The sequence below is a fragment of the Protopterus annectens genome, chromosome 16.part0, assembly GCF_019279795.1.
Source record: "Protopterus annectens isolate FY-2018-M chromosome 16.part0, PAN1.0, whole genome shotgun sequence".
NCBI lineage: Eukaryota > Metazoa > Chordata > Ceratodontiformes > Protopteridae > Protopterus > Protopterus annectens.
In genome coordinates, this window is record NC_056750.1 from 415,663,736 (window position 1) to 415,674,240 (window position 10,505).

The following is a 10,505-nucleotide window of genomic DNA, read 5'->3' on the forward strand; positions in this document are numbered from 1 at the left end:
TCTAATGTTGGCAGGAAACTTGAATGAGGAAGAAGAAGTAACAAGCTGTGAAGTGACACCATTTTGAATTTGGGCACAATCACAAATAGGTTTAGGAAAGAAAGATCTAGAACTTGTCTCTATGCATTTTGTTTCTTTGGCACTGAAAACATCCTTGAATAAAATCTCTCTCCCAACTGGGAAGGGGAACTGGTTCTTTCACTCCCTGGGACAGCATCTGATGAAGAAGAGGTGGAAATAAAAGAGTTTGGTCAGAAGGATGAGGAGTTATCCCCTGGAAAGGAGGAATTTCCCCCCAATGCTATCTGTAACCTTGATGAACGATCTTCAGAATTCATTTGTCTGAAACTATCTGTTGCCAAAGAGAAAAGTGGAGATTCAGACTTTCTGGAAGACAAAGTGGGGTGGCAGGGTGGGGGTGGGGGACAAAGTCTTAAATTTGTCATTATGAGTTACTGGACTGTCCATAGTTTTGGGAGTTTCCAGAATTTTTCTTGGAATCCCTTACCATTTTTTCTTAACATATGCTTACCTGCATTCTGTTGAGATTGTTTGTTTTGTTTCTTATCAAAAACGGATGAGTAGTTATAAGAATCCATTGGAAAATGTGGGAAGGGAATGCTAAAAAATCTTACAGATTTCCTGTATCACCTTCTGCTTTCATCACACTTTTTATCATCTCTGAAGAGGAACAAAAATGACATCTCTATCCAAAGGAGAATTTAAAATCTCATTTTATCATCATCTGGGCGGTTCTGAGGACTCAGCTATGCAAACTTCCCCATAACAGTACCAGAGGTCATAGCCCTTGAAGAAGTATCAACAGAGTCCTACACACGCACACTGTATATGAGTAGTCACTTGAGAACAACAAGAAAGTTATTTAAAGCAGATTTTTCCTCACAAGAAACTGCAGACAAAACATTCCACATACTTTTATAATTAGGACAAACATTAACATATTAGCCTGACAATTCAAAATCTTCCCATCCTTTTTAGAAATGGTAGGGTTAAAATCAACTAAGTATTTAGCAGCAGAAGGATTAACCAAAGCTAAAGCTGCTGGATCAGGTTTAAGAAGCATGTATAAAACTTTAAAAGACTGAGGACCTTTACACATCCTATTTGCTTTTTTAGGAGCAGCTGGCTGACTATCAGGAAAACTGCAGGCAGTAACACACACACCTTCCAAGGCAAACAAGACTGGAAGAATGTGTGCAGGTTCTGGAAGTTCCTTCTGTAACAGCTCACAGTAGTTTCTGAGGGACTCTGAAACCTCTGCATTCTCCAAATGAAAACACTGGCACATTCTAGAAATAGTCTCAGAGAAAGAAACCTCCACAGGGAGAATCAGAAACAGACCACTCCTCTGAGTCTGAATTAGAAATCAAGAGAAAAAAACCCTGCATCTGCCCCTTCATCACCCTGTCCATATTCTGAATCTTGAATCTCTTCCAGAAAGGAAATGCTCCTTTTTCTTTTACCACAAAACTACCTCACTAGAAGGATCAGCAGCATGAATTAAACCCTGAACCAGACAAAGAAAAATACTCCTATCTAAGGAAATTTGAGGAGGAGTAGATACATGTTTAGTTTTCTTCTTTTTGACAGGAAAAAAAATTGAGCCAACAAGTATTATTATTACTGACAGCAGCAGCTTCCCTAGGAATGGGTGCAACATTTGGACAAAACAGGGAAGCCTTCCCTGTTCTCTCTCCCAGGACCAACAAGAGTGGCTCTCCCTTGCCCAATGAGGTGACCTCAACAGCCACAGAGGATGTGGCTAACCCTCTGTCCATAGTGGCTGTAGGTGCTACACACCAGAGGGATTTGGGGTGAAAGAAGAGTTGTCTGAGGTACAACAAATGGGCCACAGCTGAGTCATCCACCTGCAACTGAGGCAAAACACTAGCCTGCTGTAGTGGCAAAGGCTGTTTGCTTAACTTTTTAGTTTTGGGGATGGAAGAAGGACCGACAGTGGGACCAACAGTTTGTTCCATAGTGAAGCCAAAAATGATGCTGCTTTCCCACAGAAAATGAGCAGCAAATGCCAGTATAAAATGAGAAGTTATGTACCTACCATAACGTTCCATGTTAGTTGTCTTCTTCTCGCCTTCTTTCTTGCTGGATGGGTTTGGAGCCGATCCCCGGCTCTGACTCGACCAATACTAAAGCTCGAGAGCTTATTCCACTGGCTCAAGGCTCCCCTATATCCCACAATGCTAGGCGGTAACTACTCAGATCTCGTTTGATAGCAAAAACCAAGCAGTTTTGGTCTCCATAGAATGGAGAAGAAAGAAAAAGGAACCCACCTCTATATATATAAACCTGTAGGTAAGCTACCACAAACATAAAAGGGAGAATAGAGGTGGTAGAACATGTGGGAAGAAAGTCCCAATGGAAGATCCCAAAATTCCTATCGGTCTGTCCAGGCTAGGGGGAAGGAGGGTGGGACGCAAGAAAGAAGGCGAGAAGAAGACAACTAACATGGAACGTTATGGTAGGTACATAACTTCTCAATGTTAAGTTGTCAATCTCGCCTTCATTCTTGCTGGATGGGACCGCGTCCCTAGCACCTTACCCCGGGTGGCCTATCGGAACAGACTCTTGAGAACAGTGAAACCAAAGTTGGCACGGTTTCTGGAGGCCATATCCAATTTGTAATGCAAGATAAAGGTATGAGGAGAAGCCCATGTGGCTGCTGCACAAATGGAATCTATTGGTAGCCTGTCCTGAAAAGCTACAGATGTAGCTAATGCCCTAGTTGAATGAGCTCTAGGTCTTGAAGGCAGTTTTTGATGTTTGATTTCATAGATGAAGGTAATTAAAGAGGTAAGCCATCTTGAAAGGGACACTTTGGTAACTGGAAGGCCCAATTTCCCTTCCGCATAAGACAGGAAGAGCTGATTAGATTTCCTGAACTGTTTAGTCCTGTCTAAATAATATCGAAGTTGGCGATGAACATCTAGAAAATGTAACTTTTGTTCCGACCTGTTGGAATAATCAGGGAAGAAGACGGGGAGATCAATCGTCTGGTTTAGGTTTGCCTCAGAGGAAACCTTAGGCAAGAAGGACGGATTAGTCCGGAGGGACACCCTGCCTTTATGGAAAACTAAGTAAGGGGGACGACTGCAAAGAGCATGAAGTTCAGATACCCTTCTAGCTGATGTTATGGCTACTAGAAAAAGTGTTTTCCATGAGAGCAACTTAAGAGGGCATGAAGCCGCAGGTTCAAAGGGGGGAAGAATCAAGGATGCTAGGACCAAATTCAAGTCCCACTGAGGTGGGGGATCTTTGATTGGGGGCTTGAGCAAAAAGACACCTCTTAGAAAGGCTTTGCAGAGTTTATGGGACATGATACTGGAGTCCGAGACACCTACATGAAAGTTAGATATAGCAGCTAGTTGTACTCTAATGGTAGATGAGGAAGAGCCTAAATAAAAGAGCTCTGCCAGGAAGTCTAGGATAGACTGGATAGGTGCAGTGAAGGGGTCTATATTTTTTGATGCTGCCCAGAAGGAAAAACGCTTCCACTTACTATTGTAAATCCTTCTGGTAGAAGACTTGTTAGAGGCTATCAGGATGTTACGGACCGAATGAGAGATTAAGGGAAGCCTGGCTAGGGTAGGAATCGGAGAAACCACGCTGTGAGATTGAGAGATTGGAGGGAGTGGTGCAGCTGGCCCGACTGGTGGGTCAAAAGATCCGGCACTGGGTCCAGATGCCAAGGCTGCTCCAAGAGGTAATGATGGAGGAACGGAAACCATATCTGTCGAGGCCAGTAAGGGGCAATGAGGATCATGGTGACTCTCGAGGCGATAGCTTTCTGAATTAATTGAGAGATCAGTGGAAAGGGGGGGAAAGCATACAGAAGTCCCCGGGGCCAATCGTGGACTAGAGCGTCTCTGGTGGGTTGGCCTGGTAAAGGGAAGAAGGTGAAGAAGTCGTGACACTTGCTGTTTTGGGGAGTAGCAAAAAGATCGCAGCAAGGCCGGCCCCATCTTCGAAAGACTTCTTCCAGCACTGCTTTCTTTAGAGACCACTCGTGAGGCATGAGAATAGCCCTGCTCAACTTGTCCGTAATCATGATGGACTTCCCGGGAATGTGCGTTGCTATCAGAAAACGCTGAGAAGAAATCGCCCACTGCCAAAGTCTGAGTGCCTCTCGACATAAGGGGTAGGACTTGGTTCCGCCCTGTTTGTTGATGTACCACACTACGGACGTGTTGTTCGTCTGAATTGCAATAGTCCCTGTGGGAAGAGAGTCCTGAAGGGCTTGCAACGCTAAAAGCACTGCTCTCATCTCTAAGACATTTATGTGCAAGTGGCACTCGAAAGATTGCCACGTGCCCTGGACTGTCCTGCCCTGACAATGCTCCCCCCCCCCACCCGATCAGGGAGGCGTCCGTCGTCACCGTGGCGATTGGGGGGGGGGATGAAGGGTCTGCCATGGAGAACTTGAGGTGATGTGATCCACCAAGACAGGTGATTCTTGCATGATTGAGTTAGTAGGATGATGTGAGACATCGGGAGCTGTTGGTAGGACCATTGAGAAAACAGCATCCACTGGAGGATCCGCATGTGAAAACGAGCTAAGGGGAGAAGTGTAATAGTAGCTGCCATGAGTCGTAATACCTTCAAGACTACCCTGGCTTTGATCTTGTTGCATTGAAGTAGAAGGTAAACTTGTTTGCGGATATCTAATACTCTTTGCTCTGTTAGTCTGGCGGAAAGATGAACTGTGTCTAAGGTGGCGCCTATAAAGGTAATAGATTGACAAGGCGACAAGGCAGATTTTTCGAAATTTATTGAAATGCCTAGAGCTTGGCAAGTTTGGATGATGAAGTCTTTGGATAGAAGCAGTTGATGCCTGGTGGAGGCGGTAAGGAGCCAGTCGTCCAAATATGGAAACACCTGGAATCCTTGATGTCTCAAGTGAGCCGCGACCACTGCCATACATTTGGTAAACACTCGGGGGGCTGTAGTGAGACCAAAGGACAGGGGCTCTGAACTGGTAATGACTGGCTCCCAGCCTAAAGCGGAGAAACCTCCTGGAGCATCTGTGCATTTTGATATGGTAGTACGCATCCTGAAGGTCTATCGAGCACATCCAATTGTCCTGATCCAAGAAGGGTAGTATGGACTGTAGCGTGACCATCCGGAATTTTGTTTTTTTGACATAATTGTTTAGCTTGCTGAGATCCAGTATTGGTCTCCAGTCCCCTGTTTTTTTTTGGTACCAAAAAGAATTTGGAGTAGATTCCGGATCCTTGCTGGTCTGCTGGGACTGGTTGGATAGCTCTTTTTGACAGCAGCTTTGATATTTCTAATGCTGCTTGCTCCCTTAGACTGGGTGGAATGTCTGGAAGGGATCCTTTGGGTTGGGATGGGATGTGAATAAAGGGGATTTTGTAATCCTCGGATATGATCGACTGTACCCATTTGTCTTGAGTGAGGGAAAGCCAGGCTTTTGGGTACAGTGATAATCTTCCCCCGACTGCCTCCGAAGGTGGACAGCCGGGCAGCTCTTCAGGGATGCTGAAAGGGTTTATCAGAGAAAGTTTCTCTGGTACCCTGGTTTTGCGGACCACCTCTGCCCCTAGGGCGGTGTCTATTGTTGTTCCCCCCTCTGCCTCTAGAGGGGAATCGACTTTGTGCGTCAGATGAGACTCCTTGTTGTTTGCAGAACCACATCCCCCCCCCCTCTGACCTTTGGGATAAGGTCTGGAAGGGGTAGAAAAATGGACTCCCACGGCAGAGAGAGTCTTACCTTCCTGCTCGCACCTAGTCAATGTATCCTTCACCTGAGGTCCAAACAACGTTGAGCCATCAAAGGGGGAATTGGTGAAGGACGCCTTGAAAGGGTCCGCAAAATTGCAAAGCCGCATCCAGGCGTGGCGTCGTAAAGCTACAGCTGTGCCTGCGGACCTACTCGTCCCATCAGCCGCATATGAGATAAGCCGCATGGAGGAGTTTACAATCGAATTCAGGGTTGCCAACTGGGAGTTCATTTTGTCTTGGAACCCCTCAGCTGTTGGATCCTGCATAGCATCACCCATATCTTTGAGTAAATCCCTCTGGAGACGGGTGAAGTGACACAAGTAGTTCAGCGACCGCATGGCAAAGGTCGCTGAGGAAAACATCCGCTTACCGTACCTGTCCATGGTCCTAGACTCCTTATTAGGAGGATGGACAGGTACCGAGGGATCGGCTAATTCCTTCTTAGTGGCTGCAGCCACCACCATGGCATCAACAGAGACACCTTTGAATAGGAACTGTTTCTCTTTTGGGGCAGTAATACATTTTGACGGCCAGGTTCCACCGAATCAGGGGCCATCCAAGCCTTCATTGCCACCACTTCCATGAGGGGGTCAAAAGGAGGAGACACCCTGGAGGTGGAAGGGCGAGAGCCAAATGCCTCAAGGTAAACCGACTCGTCCTCTGAAGGGTTAAGGGCGGGCCAGTTCCCCCTCTGTTTAAGGATTTCAAGGATGTCAGCAAAAGAGACATCCTCAGAGGGGGACCGAGGGGAACCTTCAGATTCCTCCAAGTCGGTGTCAGATGTGATAGACTCAGGGGAGTCAATGTGCTTCCCCTTGCACTGTCTCTTCCAAGGGGGTTCTCCTACCAGATCAGGAGAAGCCTCGGAAGAGGAGGATATTCCCAATGGGGAAACCTGAGGAGCTGGCTTTCTACAGTCTGTTACGAGGGGGTGGATAGAAACCACCGCAGGCACTGAAGAGGGAGGAGCTGACGGAGCCGACTGTGGGGTAGATACTGTGTCTAGCACGCTCCGCATGACCTCGAAGGCGCCCCGATCAGCCAAGGCCGAAGGTCCCCACTTCGAGGAGACAAGGACCCCCCCCCGGCACCGATGTCGGGATCCTGGAGCCGAGTGGATGGAGCTGATGGAAGGGGACCTCGACCTCTTCTTTGAAGGTGGCTCCGATAAGATTATCGAAGCCGACTGAGTCTTAGTAACCTCGGCTCCGGCCGGAGCCGAGGTAACGGTTTGAGACTTCGAAACATCGACTCCAGCTGGAGCCGATGTTGAAGCAGCCTTAATGCTCCCAGCAGACGGCTCTGAAGCTGCAGCCGACGGCCTGGAAGTCTTTGAAGGCTTCCCCGACACAGACTGGGTCGAGGGGCCTTCAGGCGTTAACAAGCCTCGAAGTATGAGTTTGTTTTTGCGTTCCTGCAGGACTCTAGGGCTGAATGCATGGCAAACAGCACATGAGTCCTGCAGGTGCAAAGGTCCCAGGCAATAGACACAAGAAGTGTGACCGTCTGTCAGAGACATTTTCTGACAGCACGAATCACACTTCTTGAAGCCTGAGACCTTGGGGTCTTTAGACATCCTAAAGAGACTGTAACACAGACACACCCTTTAACCCAATGAAAAAATCCAGTCACACTGAAGGACAGGGGATAAAAGGGAGTGGGCCAAAGGCCTAAAAGTTAAAAGGGGATAAAAAGGGAATACAAACACAAGGGAGACCCGACTTAAACTAAAGGGATACTCTACTTAAAAACTAAACTAAATAGAAAGGATAGGGGTAGAAATTTGAAGTTTTTGACAAGAAAAACTCACTAACCTGTCAGATCCGGTAGAAGAAACCACCTCGTCAGCTAAGCGGCAAACGAGATCTGAGTAGTTACCGCCTAGCATTGTGGGATATTAGGTGAGCCTCGAGCCGGTGGAATAAGCTCTCGAGCTTTAGTATTGGCCGAGTCGGAGCCGAGGATCAGCTCCGAACCCATCTAGCAAGAATGAAGGCGAGATTGACAACTTAACATTAAAGTCTTTAAAAAGTCACTTTTTCCCCACACAAACACAGTAAAAAAACACTATGCCAGTCCCACAAAGTAAAATAAATACAATTCTTAAAAAAATGGTTTTCAGTAACTTTAAACTACTTTTAAACTGACAAAGAAAAAAAAGAGTGCTTCTCTAGTGACAGTTCATTAAAACACAAACCCCTAGCTTTAAAATAATTTTACTGAAGAGAAAAGGATAAATAAGTAAAATTATTAAGTAGAAGTTTTTCCCCCAAAGGGAACTTATCTGCAAAGCAACTGAACAGCACAAGCCATCCATCGATCCTTGAAAGTCTCAGAGGTGTGTACTCTCCGGCAACATTAAAGTTCTGAAGGGCTTGGCACTCAAATTAACTTTCAGTCAGTTCTATTTGAGCTGCCTGAAAATCTGGACACATAGAAGGTGCCCTGAAGCTTTGAAAACTTGCCAGCTGTTATATCCTTGGCAGGATATAAGCTATACAGTTAAAGTTACTGCAGCAGTAATAAAAATGATGAACATCATATAAGGCTATATTAGATTTTAAAAACGCACCACAGTAAAATAAAAACATCTTGCAAAAAGTTTAAACAGTTGCAAGATACTTAAATTGTGGGATTTTTTCCATGGAGTATTTTGTCAATTGTGGGATTTGTCAATTGTGAGAGTGCTATCTAAAGACTGAAACATTAGGAAGGAATGCACAGCAAGATGACACCTTAAACAGGAATTTGCTTCCTGTCTGCAAACATTTACAAGTTTGCATAAAGCCTTTCCCAGGAATGGTATCACAGAAAGAAAAAGTGCAGTGCAGGAAGGTAACAAGAATGTCAGAATCCTTTTTATGTAAGATAAGGCCCTTTGACAATTGTCAATTTGCAGACAAGAAGAGAAGTCAAGGAAGGGATACTGGAAAACAATTAAGCAGAAACCTTTGAAATGCCAGAGATTCCAATTAAAATATGAATGAAAACAATACCAAATCAGATGCTCAGCCTCATCTAGTAACTCTGTTAAAAAGAAAGTACTCTGCCCACATGAAAAACTTTTAGAGGAATACACCTAGGACTTGTTAGTCCATTTTGCCAAATCTTCACCTAAAGCTCTGATGCATATGCATACACAACAGATTTGGTCAAGAAACTGAGGTTGTCTGCAAAATCTCAGCAAACCTCCTAACAGAAGTGCTAATGAACACTTCTTGTAAAATATCCCAATCAATGTTGCCAAAATCAAAATGACTGCCAATAGCAATTCTATACCACAGTGACTGATGATTCCTGACAATCTAGTGGTGCTCATCAATGGAATTTGATGAAAACTCAGGTCTACTCAACAAACCTACAGCAGTAGGAAACCCAAAACTGTGTACCCTGCAATTCTAAAACAAAGTGAGAGGGCCTGGATCTATTTCCAGAAGGGAGAAAAAACAGATGAGAGTATCAAAAAGGGGCTCATAACTGTGATCAAATGACTCTTGGATGGATGGAAAAGAGAAAACCCCAAAAGAGAATGGGGAGAGGTCTCCTCTGTTAAAAGATAAGTAGGTGGATTAGACAGTCTTTCTTCTAGGGCTAGGGAAAACTCAGTTTTGAATTAAAGACCATCTGAATCTCACTTCTCCTTCCTCTTTTTGAGGAGAAGCACATTTGGCCTGCATCTTTATGTCATCAAGCCATTTCCAAAAGTTCTCAGACAGACAGCAGCTAGAAAGAGGAATTAAAAAAAGTTGGGCCCTGTCTTTGTGATTTGGGCTTAGGCGTGAAAGATGCACTTGCCCTTCTTGGCCACCTTCAAGCATAATCAAACTGCAAAAGCAAACGAGGAAACCTGATAAAGCTAAATGGAGAAACTCTCTCGCTTACTTGAAGTTATCTTCTAAGAAGTTCACAAAAATGTTCATCTACTGCATGCTATCAACTTGTTCAGCTAATACGAACTAAGTGGTTTAAAAATCTGACTTAACCCAAGGAAAATTCCAATGGGAATGTCCTCTAGGAATTTCTTAGAGCAGACAAGGTAGGGATGAGCCTAGCTAGACACTACTAGTAAATTTTGGCTAGTATGCCATTTGCTGTTGGGATGCTGAAAGAATAAGGACCTACTGACTTAGATTGCTTTGATCATTATATCCATTTCATGCTTCACAATTCTTTCACAGAAAGACCATAATTTACAATAAAAACATTCTGCTTTGGTTAATGTAGTGTTATTTTTAGTGTGACACTGCTGCTTTTTCACTTCAGTCTTTTGATTTCTTCATTTTTTTATGGTTTAGTTTTCAGAATATGTGGTGATGTGCAGGAGCCAGCCTGCAACAATTAGTCAGCACTAAGGATTTCATATACTCAGCTTTTAAAAAGCACCATCACAAATTCTGATCAATCTTGTTTTCTCTGCACAAACTGTCTGATTTTCATATTCTTCAGTTATTTTGCTTAATTCCATAGTGTTCTAGGACTTGATACTGATGGGCGAACAATGCCTCTAGGAGCTGGCTTGGATCCAAACCAGGACATCTGAAAATGATAGAAGAAAAATGTTAACAAGGATCTGAACAGAAAGTTCTGTAGCTAAAAGCAGATGCAGTATGCCTGTGAAACTATAAAAGACAAAATATCAAATACAGAATTTTTTCAAAGTATTTTACAACACTTTAAAATCTCTGACTTTTACCATCTGACTACTACATACAACGTGCATAAAA

General features: G+C 44.4%; 1 protein-coding gene across 1 annotated transcript in view; it reads right to left on the reverse strand.

Moving 5' to 3' along the window:
• Positions 1-8,015: 8,015 nt before the first annotated feature.
• Positions 8,016-10,505, reverse strand: part of GOLGA1 (golgin A1) — a 2,378,923-nt gene continuing 2,376,433 nt past the window's right edge. Inside the window, exon 26 of the mRNA XM_044058132.1 lies at positions 8,016-10,317. Coding sequence (XP_043914067.1) covers positions 10,237-10,317 — 81 coding nt within the window. The 3' untranslated portion in view covers positions 8,016-10,236. The remainder of the gene's footprint in view (positions 10,318-10,505) is intronic.